General features: G+C 33.8%; 2 protein-coding genes and 1 non-coding gene across 3 annotated transcripts; 1 reads left to right on the top strand and 2 right to left on the bottom strand.

Moving 5' to 3' along the window:
- Positions 1–8,094: 8,094 nt before the first annotated feature.
- On the bottom strand, positions 8,095–11,516 carry LOC121736115 (dynein regulatory complex subunit 4). Its single transcript, XM_042127171.1, has 8 exons — positions 11,504–11,516; positions 11,394–11,427; positions 10,415–11,107; positions 9,992–10,179; positions 9,400–9,518; positions 8,976–9,087; positions 8,494–8,636; positions 8,095–8,173 (listed from the first exon to the last, which is right to left on the bottom strand). The coding sequence occupies exons 1-8, from the start codon at positions 11,504–11,506 to the stop codon at positions 8,095–8,097; spliced, it is 1,371 nt and encodes a 456-aa protein (XP_041983105.1). The 5' UTR covers positions 11,507–11,516.
- A 1,144-nt stretch (positions 11,517–12,660) lies between these two features.
- Positions 12,661–14,870, top strand: LOC121735952. The gene is made up of 4 exons (XM_042126957.1): positions 12,661–12,935; positions 13,259–13,372; positions 14,306–14,386; positions 14,632–14,870. The coding sequence occupies exons 1-4, from the start codon at positions 12,723–12,725 to the stop codon at positions 14,812–14,814; spliced, it is 591 nt and encodes a 196-aa protein (XP_041982891.1). The 5' UTR covers positions 12,661–12,722; the 3' UTR covers positions 14,815–14,870.
- Positions 14,437–14,555, bottom strand: LOC121736293. Its single transcript, XR_006036989.1, has one exon. It is a non-coding gene; the product is annotated as a 5S ribosomal RNA (ribosomal RNA).
- Positions 14,871–14,899: the final 29 nt, after the last annotated feature.

Here is a 14,899-nt window from a genome sequence, read left to right as displayed (position 1 = left end):
GTCACGTGGTACAACCTACATGGTATTATACTGATAATTTTTTGAAAATTTTCTCTGGTAGTTGCTATACAAGGTGTAACAAAAATAAGTGATAATACTTTAGGGTGAGTATGTGTTCCTTATAGAGAGTTCACTGTGAAATTAGCAGCGCTGAAAGACCAATTTTTTTTTTCACTTTTGTATGGGGAAACTCGTGACGTTCGGGCGCTTGCCCATACAAAAGTGAAAAAAAAAAATTGGTCTTTCAGCGCTGCTACTTTCACAGTGAACTCTCTACAAGGAACACATACATACCCTAAAGTATTATCACTTATTTTTGTTACACCCTGTATATAAAAGACAAACACGTCAAGCTGACAGGTTGAATTCAATTGTGTCTCATGGTGCAATTATATTGGCCGACATTTGGGACGGAAAAATAATCCCCCGAATACCACACGAGCTTTAAAATTATCTGGCATTTCCCTCAAGGTTCCCTGCAAACAAATAAAGTCGTCAAGTTTTTCAGGAAAAATCACTCGCGCTTCGCGCTCGTGATTTTTTAACCTGAAAAACTTGAATCCTTCATTTGTTTGCAACGAACCTATCGGGAAATATCCGATAATTTTGAAGCTTTGTGGTATTATAAGTGAGAATATTTGTGACATTTTTTCTACAATATCTTAATTTTTAAACTTCATTTTTATACGTCATGTTGAGGCAATTTATTGTATTACATTCTAAAAACGAAACGTCCACCAACGTAATGTTTACAACAATTTTACAAAAAAAAAATGTAATTAACAAAAAAAAATATGTGAACACTTTTGTATATTGCTCAACGTCGTATGCAAAAAGCTTTTAGTGTTGGGAATGTTGTCACGAAAATCGATATATTAATTGGTATAAAATATTTCTTATACTTATACACAGACAGCTGGCTGCTAAAATCAAATGCACGCGTCCTATGCAAGCTATTAATTAAGATTATATACCTGATAATTTGTTAATAGTTAACGGAATAGCTATTCAAAAATAGATAAAAATATAGATCTATCGAAAGTTTATTTACCAAAGAAATTCAGTACAATTCATGATATCATTTTAGCTAGAAAATTAGTTATGAAAATGCTTCGATTTGGACTAATTAGAAAATGTGATACATATAGTAAAGCAGTCCATTATTTTAGTGTATTCATTTGGAACAAATTAGTGAGTATCGATATTTTTTGTAAACCGAATCGCTTGCAGTACCTTCCTGTATTTATTTGAGTAACCAAGCTGAGTAACCGCCCAGTCGCTTTAGGAAGTATATTTTAAAAGTAAAGTGCGATACAGTCGTCCCTGCCATACCGTAGCCAGTATCGAATTTTCCGTCCCGTGCCTAAACGTTTAAAAATTCATCGATACTTTATTCCGAACGTAAGACCAACACTATTCGAAATTCGAGGAAATGAAAAGTTCTTTTTTTAATTTAAAACATGAATTCTTTTTTTTAATCTAAAAAAACTGTATTATTTTAATCATATGAATATTCTTTTAAATTAAAAAATCTGAATAATTTTAATCATATTTTTTTCAATGTACAACTTTTTGAGTTTTTTTACAATTTATTTTTAACAGATTTAAGTTGAATGCTTACTGAAGCTTCGTGGTTGTATCAAGACGCTTAATTTTTTTTATAAACGAAAGGCTTGTGAATAATGCGTAATATAACATGTTAATATAAAATAAAGCGAAAAATATTCTGTTCTAAACCTAATGTAAGTTTTGCTAAATGCTTTTGGGTATGTTTTTTTGAATCCCGCCAATATTTGCTTGAGATAATAATAAGATAGAGATAATATGATATTGTAGGACTTTGTTTTCGATAATAGTTCTCGAGGGTTATTCACAATTCCCGTTTGAATCGTATTCGGAAACTTTCCGCGCGCTCCGTGGCGAGCGTTTATTGGCTGTATAGGAAAGTTTTTGAATACCAGTAAAATTGCGTATTGTGAGTCACAGCTCTTTTCATATATTTTCCTAATATAAGATAATATAAGTGCTTAAACTGTGGATATAAGATATTAGATAGAAATGCAAGATACTCACGCACACGTCAGTAAAAATTAATGTAGTTATAATGAAATTTATGTGCAAGTTATGTTAATCACTGTGTTTTTGTTAACAGTCTCAAGTACAGTTACAATCGCTAACAAACGCTTCAATAAAATAAACATATAATATAGTAGAGTAAATCAGCCGTCTTCATGACATCAAATTCGTTCAAAACAAAGACAAGATTTACATGCACGTCACCTGAAATTACAACTGTGTGCGTACGCTGGTGTAAGAATCGGGCGCTTTAGTATGAATATGGTTTACTGTATATTTTGTTTTGTGCAAATTAGCAGAAATATACAAAATTATTACATAGTCTTCTCGAAATAAATGGGTTTTTTCTGAAGCATACTACCAGCGATAGAAAGTGAGATCACATGCAACGGGCAAATAGGTAATAGTCGATTTTGTTTATGCATTTTCTTTTGTTAGAGGTTGTGGCTGTATACTTGATTGCAGTAAAGAGTTTTAAATTAAAAAAAATAATGAAATTATGCACTGTATATTGGTAATAACAATTATGTATTGCGTCTAAGATTTCAATATGGACGTAAAAACACGATAAGCAATCGCTAATATCATGATGTCAAATTATATTAAGTATTTTGGTTGTGTTATAAAATGTTAATAATTCTAAATAATTTCTAAATGAACTTTATTTTTATAATCACAATAGCTACTACACCCAAGCACAACTTATACTAAATCTATTTGAACCGTTATATTTTTTTAATAAACTATTATCTTTTTAAGAGTTATAATAAACTTCAAATATGTTACGTTTTTATTATTTATATAAAATGTCAAATTATATTTATAATTCTAAGTAGTGAAATGAAGCAAGGAAACAATGTTTTATAGAAATGGAACCAGGAAACTTTATTATTTTAAATATAAAAAGTAGTAGACAATCATAAAATCATAAAAACGGATAATGTTGCTATACGAAATAATTAAATCGTCAACTATATTGCCTATCGTTCTAAATACCGAAATCACAAAAGTCAAAACTTTTATTAACTGACCTATTATACTGTAATTATGGTATCATTACCCACGTAGTATAATTTTGTAGAATTCTAATCACTAATTATATTTAATCATTAACTACTATAATTTACCGGTATCGTTTTGAAAAAAAAAATTGAGAGGTGGCACCCGAATGGAACAAAGTTATTTCTTATGTTCCTGTATACATAATATACACTCAAATAAATTATTAAAAAAACGCCATCTACTCACGCCTTGGAATACTAACAACGCGTCGCTGTTTATTCTCAAAAAACGCCATCTAGTTGACGAACAGAAATACTATCAACGCCCTCTGCCCTTCCATGCAGGTACTAATAAAAAAGTGTCGTTATAACTTTTTCAGTCCAGACCAAGGCGCAACGCGCGATAAGAAACTACGTTCCAATAAGATATTTTATGTTCATTATAGAAAGGAATGACTATTGACCAAGTACACACACAATGTTTATGGCTTTGTGATACTAAAAATATTCAAAGCTAGACGTTGTCTGTAACTTAGTTCATACATAAATTCGCTAATAGCCGAGAAATCGTACACTTTTCGCGATAAATATTTTCTAGCATGTCCTTTCCCGGAACTTAAAGTATCTCTATACGAAATTGCATCATTCATTTAATAGGCATGACGAATATTTTTTTTCTTGTTGGTAAGTAAAGGACCATTCAAAAATAGAAATATCGGTAAAAAATGACTCTGATTGCTTAAAAACTCTCCAAGATATCACAATTAAAAAAAAAAAAACTTTGAAAGCTCATAAGTTATGAAGCTGAAATTTTGGGAATATTTATTTTTTATGGCTGTTTTTTGTATTTTCTTTAAAAAAATCAGCTAATCTTTGACCTTGTCGTCATCCCTATTTGGAAGCAAAAAGTGGCAAGTGGCAACTATAAGTTATATAAAATGTTTTTCCATTGCTTCATTTCACTTAAATATATATTTTGCATTTAAAATAATATTAATACATAAATTATGTAAATAATATTGTCGCTTTACTTTGAAAATATTTAAGCGCAAATTATTGTGATTATATTTTAAGTGACAGAGTAAATAGATACAGATTATTGATTCACATGCTATTAAACAGCTTAAAAAGGAATTGCGGAAGTTTTGACAATGTCCGTATGACTCGGAAAATTTTCCGAGTTTACGAATTTGATTAGAACGGGATTTGTGAATACTTCCGCTATAGAATAATTTCTTGTTGATGAAGTTAATATTAATAAAAATAAGCAGGATATAATATATCTGTATTATTTTATTATGTAATTGGGTAAACTTATACGTTTGAAAACTTACTTCAATACTGATAAATACTAGTTACTCAATTTAAGATATCGACTCCTTTCATACCTGACCTATTATTGTTATATTTTTGTATTTTATGCAACAAACAAACACACAAAGACACTGCCAAAATACCTATTTACTCTCACACTTAACTAAAACCTGTCCAAAAGAAATTAATGTTTCTCGAAAATCTTTATAATATTATATTATAAATAATTCGATTTGCTTTATTGTAATATAAATTTAAGCATATTATGTAGTGTGAAATCGAATTCATATTTGTGCGTTACCTTTTCTTCTTTTTCATTTTATTTCTTTTTTGGAATGTGGCAACCTGAGAGAGAAGTAAGACTAAGATGTTAATGTGAAAAGCCTTAGGAATTACTACTGTAAGGAATCCTATAATTTAAAAAAAAATATAACAAAAATATCGTATGACAAATTTATTGATCTTGTGCTAAAAATTATAATATTTTGAATATTAGTCTCAGAGAGATTTAATGGCTACGTTAATTTATGAAGAATTTGATATGAACTGTTTCTCTGTCAAGCTCTTCATTAAATTAAAGTTATTCATTAAAAGCCTCGAATTACGGCTGATACAAAGATACAGGTTGAGAGTTAAAAATAAATGTATTCTAGCAGATATTATTTTATGTAAAATTAACATTTAACTCTATATCATAAATATACATTCGATTTCTCAATACGTTTAATATTTAAGTATTTCAAAGTCTACGCCTCTTGTTCGCTAAGGTGCCTAGTTGTCACAACACCAAAACCTAAGATTGTAAATATTATGGTAGCGGGCACAACTTTCAAATTTTAAGTGTTAATTATTTTTAAATCCTCAAAACTTTATTCTAAAATCGATGAAATCTTTATAAAATCTTAAAGAGCGGTTTCGCAATATTTCCGAACTGAATCCCAACCGAATCCGATGTGTGATCCAAACCGTGTGAAACAGTCCGGAGTAGACGTAGTAAGCTTAGAACTATGATAAATGTTATTTTTTTGACTGAAATTTATCTATTTAGATGTTTATCATACATATTAATATCGAGCGAAAAACTTTGGGTTCCTTTTGACGAAAAATGCGGAAATGTAGGTGAATGAAATTTAGCACAGTTATAGTTTTTGTGGTGAAGGAGTGCATCGAGCTAATATTGTTTTGAAACTATGCTTTTATCATACATTTTTTTAACAAATAAAACACTACAATGTGTGCACTACCATCTTTTTGAATGACAAGCCTATACATACGAATTTTATTTATGGTTGAAGTCTGTTGTCACTTGTCAAATTAAAAATGGATTGTTTTTTTTTATTTAATCTGAAATAATCAATACTTTAAACGAGGAGCCAAAAGAAGAAAAAATATAATTATTGAAGGTCGAATTTCGACCATTGGGTAATCTCTATTCTCTAGTCTATTTAGATTTACTATTTACTAGCGCTTTTTATTGGCTATTTATAACAATAACCAATCAACAACACTGTTGGATAGTTAAACTCCTTATCAAAAACAAAAAGAAAAAAGGTCTGAAGCTGAGTCTAAGTTTGGATTTGGTTAATTTCTATCCCTCATCCGTGTCGGTATTCGGTTCGGATCGGATTAGGATCAGATTCGGATTGGATTCGGGATGGATTCGGATTGGTTCGGATCGAATTCGGATTGGATTCACGTCGGATTCGGATCGGACGTAGCGCGAAACTGTTTTTAGTGCATCAGGTCTTGACACTTTGTGAGAATGGTCACCCTATTATTGTCCGTGAATATTGAAGAATCTTGAACACTGTACTTTTAGTTTACATGTATAATTATTTTACGATGAATTCTATAGTAATATATCAAAGAAAAGGATACATAGACAGATGGCGGACCTATGTTATTTTGTCGGGCTTAAATAACAAGCCCATAGGACATACTGGAGCAATGTTTTCGCTAGAGGTAGCACTAGCATGAACAGTAAACAAAAAGTTTTGTTCTATTGATAATGTCCTGTGCAACATGTTGGTTTCGGTCGGATTGTTTAATGTGCTAGAAGCGCCCTCTGCTCTTTTGCATAATACAAGATGTTAGTGTAAACACCGTCATCCTTGAAACCATCAAATGAGCCCGTCAAAATGAACAACTTTTTCTATGAGAACAATGCTGGGAACTCAAAAAAATCCGTCTTGATACCCATACAAGTTGCCGATCCGGGCATCCGTATGGGTATGAAGACGGCTTTTTTTGAGCATTGTTCTCATAGAAAAAGTTGCTCATTCTGACGGGCTCATTTGATGGTTTCAAGGATAACGGTGTTTACACTAACACACTGTATTTTCTATTCTACCGATAACCGATACGACTAGCATTGTGTCGACACAACCCGACCAAATATCGGACGTCTGCCATCTGGCTATTAATTAATTTCTCCGATAGTACCTACTTGTTCAATTTGAGCTTATAATATTTGGAAGTACTTATAGGCAATTTTTTCAATCATAAAAATATTTTTCATAACATTCTGCCTTCAAAACTTAAAAGTACAGTGTCTGTACCCTAATAAAAAAGCAACACTTTTTTTTTACAAAAAAAATGCGCTTTCCGTTATGATAAAAAAATATTGTCGTCACTAATATTATTATACAGGTTGTAACAAAACTAAGTGATAAAACTAGGATTTGTATGTGTTCCTAGTGCTTCACTGGAAAAGTTGCAGCGCTGCAGTTGAATATTTGCTTCGAATACTTCTCACGAAACTGAAGTCACCACATGTTTCCATATAAATTTTGAGGAGTTCCCTAGATTGATAATTCCTTCATCAGGTCACCACTTTTGTGAACGTGGTACTAAATTGGGATGACACCCTATACTTACACCCACGAAGCTAAAACAAAGCTTACACCAAAAGAAAATTTTTGAAAATCGGTTAGGTATAATCAAATTTTTTTATGATTAGTATGGGCAAACTAATGACGCGGCGCCGCGGCTTTTGACCATACATAATTACAAAAAAATGTCTCTTTTAGCGTTTCTACTTACACGTTTATACAAGGAACACACACTCCCTAAAGTATTTTATCATTTAGTTTTGTTACACCCTGTAGAATAGTGATGCGCAATATTTTTTTATTCGAATGTTTCTGCCAAAACTTAGATGTGGCTTCAGCACATGCCTACGATCGATGTATTGAAATATAATTTGAAATGTTGCCTTATAATCGTTTTGTATATAATAAATAAAATGTTTAGTAGTAAATACGTTTATCGGCTTCAGTTTTGTGTTTTATTTCAACAAATTACCTGATTTTTATGAAATTTTATGTGTTTTGTATAAAAAAAATTAACAGATTCGCGAATCGCGATACTATGTTTTGCATTTGCCTGATATGCTGGAGAAGTTGCTCGACAGATGAAGACAAAGCTAATATATACTTGTTAAACTAATATTATGTATTCTGTGTAAATAATATACTTATGAAAGTAATATTTTTTGTGAAAGAATTTGATTAATCTAGATGCTAGCATATTCTGAATATTATAATTGAGTCTCCAGCTACCTGCTTTAGGTCTAGTATATTATGTGGATTTTTGAATCAAAGTGCCAAAAACAAACATGATTTATTATGTAAGAAAATAAAAGTATTAAGAAGAGTGATTAAATAATTTATAATATTATAATTACTTAGTATAATCAGATAATTTAAATAGGGTCCTTGGTAACCAAGCCGGCGGGTCCTTGTCCAATGACCATACTGCTGATTGCTATGGACTTCAAGGGCCTGAAAAAAAAACCTTCGGTCAAAACTCAAATGGCATCAAAAATTCAGATTTTGAATGCACAGTAACGCCATCTCTGAGACATTCTAGGAGTGTTGAAATATTGCTTGCGGAGCTATTCAAATTAAATTAAAACGCCATCTATTGATTAATATCAACAACATAATATACGAGAAACAAAACTTCTTAATAGTTCACTTAGTTTTTACTAGATGGAGCTAGCGCATTACTATGAAGCTTGGTAGCTTTGCGGTTATAAACGTTAGTGTGCACGTTGTCATTTTAGTTTCATGGCAAAATACTAGATGGCGCTTTCACGTACTTGAATCCCAGTTCATCCGGTGACACGCCGAGTTTTGCCAACTTCGCCTCGTAGGTCGCTAGAAGGTCGTCATGGGCCTTCCGCAACCTCGCAACCTCATACTTCATGTCCTCCAACTGGTTGTCTTTGAACTTTAGGAGTTCCTGAAATATCAAATAGGTAAATTTGGAGAGGAAGAACATGGGAAAAAATTACTTTACTCTTTAGAAACCTTTTTAACTATTATAAGAGGTGTAAAGAATTAATGAAGCAAATGCCAATAAGTCACGCGAAATCTTGTCTATCTATTAGTTTTTTTTTACGCTTAAACCGATTTTGGCGAAATTTGGTACTACTCAGGGACCGGGACAACCTGCAGATTGCACAATTACTTATCGTTCCTGGAAAAATGTACTTTTGCTAGGCTCTTGAATCCAACTAAATAACATGGTTCGCCATCTGGTCTTGACTTGTTTGCTAATAAATAATTACCTATAGCTTACATGTAGATCCTTAGGTCCCAAATCTCTACCTTCCATGTTCTTCAGTTTAACCTCCAATAAGGCTGTCTTCAGCGAGGCTCGCTGTTGCACCTCGATAACTGCTTTCGTAAATCTGAAAAAATCATCCTCTTTCAGCCGAATTACGATGAAGCCAAAAGATGACAGTCTGTATGTTTTAGTATGTCGTTCCATCATATTATCGTCTAAACCAATCGTTAAGGCGCTTAAGGCGCTTTGTGAGCCGTAAGAGTTTGGTTACATTGGTTTTGGTTTGGCACCATTTGTTTTTCGCCAAACTCTTACGATATGGCTGAACCGATTTTGTATTGTGTGCTCATCAGATAGGTCTGGGAGTCGGCCAACATCTATAAACAACTTTAAAAATCATCAGCTAGTACTTAATAATAGTTAGAGTTAAACTAACCTAGCTTTCAACTCGTCCCTCTCCGCCTGTACGCGGTCGAAACGCACTTGCAGCACCTCGTGCTCCCACTTCAACATCTCAAATTGTTTCTCCAGTACCGAAAGTTGCTTGCTCTTACTCTGAAATTAGTTTTCGTTGTTGTGCGTAAAATTTCGCGAAAGCCGTATTTACGTTTTTTGGGATAAAAATAATTTTATTTTACGAGACTCAAGTATTTTCATAAATAAATATTCAGCCACTTTTTATGTCTTTATCGTAAACGCTTCAGAAGACAGAGCGTTTACGCTAAAGAACTCCTTGTTCTAATCTTTCTTACAACTTCTCTAGGTATAGTAATTTCTGCCTCAAACTTATGGTTATCTCACACTAAATTGCCTCTATTGCAGTTACACAGCTGTCGCTGCAGCTTTTTCTTCTCCTACCTGTACTTGTTGTACCGTAATCCTGCTGCAATGTGTAGTGAGTATATTTTTTTGGCCATGTGATGGATTCTTCTTGTTTTCCTTTTATAGTTAGGTTTGAGAAAGACAGTAATATAGATGTGGAGCATCTATATAACTGTATTTCTCAAACCTATCGTTATCTCACTTACACTCAACGTAGCTTTGTCTCTATCGTAGTTGGACATCTGTCTCTTCAACTCCTTGTTCTCCAGCACAGCTGTCTGCAGCGGCCCTCGCAGCGCCCGCGCCTCCACCCCTGCGTCCCTTGCCGTCTTCTCAGCCCGCTCTCGTGCCTTTTGCATCTCCTCCATCTGATGCTTCAAGCTGTTTATTAAACCTGTAAATTTGTGTTTAATTGCAGTCTTCATCTTCGATATCATCCTTTTATTCACATTTCAACCAGTGGTTTAAATTGTAATAAATAATTTGAAAGAGGTATTATGCTTTGTTCAAACCTACGCGCAATAACAAAGCATAAATCTTTCTTATAATAATTATATTAAGTTGTTAAGTTACACTTTTGCAATATTTATATCAGTTTAGATTATTCTACGTAATTTCAAATAACTAACCCAAATTATTCAAAGTAATGTCATTGTAATAATTCTTTAACTCAGCGAATGCTTTGTCATGATCAGCAATCAGTTCCGATAGCTGTTTATTCTTCCTTTCTTCAACTTCTGCTATTTCTGTTCTATGCTTTACTCCTAGTTCTATTTTAGTTTCGTTGAGCTTCTTTTCTGCTTTTTCTTCTATCTGTCGAGCTTTTTCATCAAAATCTGCTCTTACTTTAGACAATTCTTCAGCATGAACCAATTTCGCTCGTCTAAGTTCATCTTGGGCTGCCAGAAGTTTTTCTTTCATCTCCTGACGCAGTGCTCTTTTATCGTTAAGCAGTTCTAGTTCTTGCTCTGAATGGTCTTCTTTTGCTGCTTTTAGAGCGACCAAATTCTCTGCTCTCAAAGCAGCCAGTGCAGCTTGATGTTCATACTTCAGATGTTTAATTTTTTGCTTCTCTGTTTCAAGAAGCGCCTCATTTTCTTCTTGTACCTCCTCTGCCGCTCTCTCTTTGTTCCTTAGTTCTGCTTTACATTCTTCCAGCTGAGTTCTGGATATTTCCCAGAAGGTTCTGATTTTGTCTCGCTCTAGTTGGAAGTAGTTTCTCTCCTCTCTCTCCTTGTCTAGTTCCTCTTTGACTTTCAGGGTGAACTGCTCGAGTTTCTCTCGCGTCATCTCTGACGTGTCAACCCCATCGATGATGATGGCTAGAAATCAAACATTTTTTTTATTTTTAGCGAAAATTATGGAACCAAAATACAAATAGTAAGTACCACCAGAGAAACGCTGATGGTGGACCTACTTATTTTTTTTATGTCGGGTAAAGCGCTAAGTAAACTCATGATCTGCTAGCTGTACTTAACACAATCCTACCAAATTACGCAGGTTCATTATCTGCCTTACATAAACTTCTATGATAGTACTATAATATTATGATATGGCAGTGTTACAGAGATAAACGAGTAAAAAATACAGCTAAATATTAGAACTTACTTGCTGGTTTCTTCCCTCCGGCTTTCTTTGGCGGCTGAAAACAAATTCTAAATATTAGATACAAAGTGTAAAATGCATAAAACATTGCATAAAATATAGACTTTACGTACCATGATAATAATATTTAGAAAATAGAAAATTTAAAATAAACAACAGTACGAACACAAAACAAATGGTTGTCAGGCTGACGTTGTCTAGACGACGTTATCAATGATTAACAATTTCGATCAAACTACCTACTATACTTAGGGCCTGTGCCTAATAGGCTATTCACAACTTTTTGACAGATTCTAAATACTTGATCTGTCAAGTTAATTGGTGGATAGCCTTATCAGGAACTAGGAAGTGGTGAAACAGGCCCTAAGTATAAGTAGATAAAAAAGTTTGTGTTGCTATCATAATATTTAATATTATAATATACCTAATATAATAATTATTATCTCTCTATCTCTATACAGGTTAACGACTAACGTCAACGCTAATTTATAAAGTAGACTCCCAGTAATCATATAAATGTTTGGCAGGGCAGTGTCTGATTAGTGATTATAGAAGTATTTATAGAACTAGTAGTTTTAATTTTCAGAATGGCGACACCAGTTCGCAGCGCCTTCGTTGCGCGTTTTCTTTAGCTCATCGGGCGTTTCCGTGACCCTGGGGGGTGAGCCAAAATCTTTTCGTTTTCGCTTCGTTATAGAATCGCCGATGAAAATGTATGGAATTGACATAAGCGTTCATTAATATGACGTTGACGTTCAACTCGTCTTATGTCAATTCCATACATTTTGATCGGCGATTCTATTACGAAGCGAAAACGAAAAAGTTTCGGCTAAATGGCCTGGTTATAGCCTGGCTAATGGCTATATGTATAGCTACCATAAATTTAATATACCTAGCGGAATAGAGTGACAATCTCGAGCTGTCAAACGAAACCGAAATTGGTTTCATCTGTGTGTAAAAATACGTGTGAGTATACACTTACACAAGCATGATTGAACATGATTTCTATGAGATTAAATTGTCAACGTGCGGCAGGTGCCGACTGGACGTCAAAAAAAGAGTGCTGCTGTCATGTATCACACGTCTCTTTTTACCACGCAGTGTTACTGATAGTGACATCTCTCTTGCTCAGGCCTTTGTTTCTCTATTCCGCTAGGTATATTAACTTTATGATAGCTACACTATAGTTCAAAATATTTTTTTAATTTTTTATTAAAAGAGGTCCATCTCGAAAACGTCTGCCAAAAATATACTTCAATAAACATGCCGACATAAAGTTCTAATTTTATTTATAGTTTAATTAATGTAAAATTTAAGTATTCCACCGTTAATATGTATAAATTTTTCAAAGTGTTTCTGTACTCGTCCGCCATTAGTATTCTATTGTTGTTGGACTATATTAAGGAGATTGGTGTTGTGGAGTTGCTCAAGAAATATTGTTGTCGCACCGTCTGTTCTGTTGTTAAAACAATAAAAGCATCGGAAATTGACTTGGATTTTCCCTTGTTGCTGCGCGAAGGAACTTTCATGGTGGTGGTTATGATGGTAGGTAGACTGTGATACCAGGAGAATTGCAAGTGCGTTAGAGACTTAGAAAAAGAAGAAGTGCTGATTTAGATGAAGTATCCATACTTCCATAATCATACTAATATTGTAAATGCAAACTGTGTTTCTGCCTATTACCTATTCACTCTAATACACCGCTATACCAATTTTAATGAAATTTCGTATCGACATTTTTCGAGTCCCGTGTAAAGACAGAGGATAGATTTCATCCCGGATAAATGTACGGTTCCGTGTAACATCCATCGTTATTTGCTATAATTTCACTGAAAAGAGAATTTTATGAGCTATAATCTTCTTTACAGATTATACGTGCCCTTACAAAAGTTCGAGGTAAAGACAAAATTGACAAACTCCTACAAAACAGCGAAGCAGTCAAGGAGGCCGACTATTTCTTGGACAAGTGGCGCATGAGAAAAGTAAGAGCATAATTGCTGGAACTATAGGTGGCAGAACTTGGCCCCCGCTACCATATGTGCAATGTGTGCAATGCACACGGGCGCCATCCTCTAGACTCTAGAGGCGCCAAATTGCCATCTTTAGGGGCGCCAAAACCAAGGTCCCAAAAAATTTGCCTAAAGGGACGCCTTTTTTGCACACAGGCGCCAGTAGCCCTTACGGGGGCCCTGGGCAGCACAAGCAAAAAATATTGCTAAAGTTTCAGATTTTAGACGCAATTAGGCAATTTCTACCAAGAAATTTTATATGACATTCAAATATCTTCATGCTAGATTTCATTAAAATCGATTGAGCATTTTAAAAAAGACGAAAGCACACTAAGTAACTATGCCAAGTATCGACGGTTATAATATTATTATAACTAGAGATCGCCCAATGGTCGAAATTCGACCTTAGTTTTAACGACATTAGGACCACTACCTATATTTTGTAAAAAAATATTGACTTTATCATATTTTTTTCAACTTTTGTCTCTGGGACTCAGCTGATCTCAGACTGGCCGTGTTTATGCATTGTCTAATAGTATCTCAGATACGATAAAAAAAACTATAATCCATTTTCAATTTGTCACCTTGTTGTCAACAAACTTCAACAATAAATAAAAGAGTATAATTCGTATGTACAGGCTTGTCACTCAAAAATCTGTCATTGTGTGTGTTGTAGTGTGTGTAATGTTTTATTTGTTAAAAAAATTTATGATAAAAGCATAATTTCAAAATAATATTAGCTCGATGCACTCCTTCACCATATAAACTATAACTGTGCAAAATTTCATTCACCTACGTTTCCCCATTTTTCGTCAAAAGGGATACAAAGTTTTTGGCTCACGTATTAATATATAGATAGCGTAAAAATATTGCTTCACTTTTGTAAAAATATTGCGTTTTTTACAGGGCAACAACAAATCAAAAAATTCTTCGTATTTAGCCGACGAACGAATAGAAGTGCCAATTCTACACATGGCTTTTGTTGAGGTGTGTAAAATTATAATTATCTCTTTAAAAATACGCAAAATAATTCAAAAAGCCAACATCACGCGGTATTCCCAGGCGGTCACCCATCCAAGTACTAACCGCGCCCGACGTTGCTTAACTTCGGTGATCGGACGAGAACCGGTGTATTCAACGTGGTGTGGACGTTGGCGTTCTCTATGTCGAATTTACTAAACTATTTCTTCTGCTTAATTACTGAACTAGCTTTAATGAAACATTATTTTTAGGCTACAAGCGACAGAAATCAGTTTGAGCGAGGCGACGCGGCCGATACTATATACATGTCGGACACGACAGTTCTGTCCATGTCGTCGCTTTTCGACGACGATTTGTCTACGTTTTCCGACGAGAAAGACATAAACTTCGAAGAAAGACGACTCTGGGATTTCACCGAAGAGAATTTTGGATAATTTTAAATGTAACGTTTCACGTTTGGTAACTGTAACAATAAATGTATTTATTTCTGCATGCCGTTTCATTTACTTAACTAAAAAT

Source organism: Aricia agestis, chromosome 18, assembly GCF_905147365.1.
Source record: "Aricia agestis chromosome 18, ilAriAges1.1, whole genome shotgun sequence".
NCBI lineage: Eukaryota > Metazoa > Arthropoda > Insecta > Lepidoptera > Lycaenidae > Aricia > Aricia agestis.
This window is presented reverse-complemented; position numbering and strand designations above follow the sequence as displayed.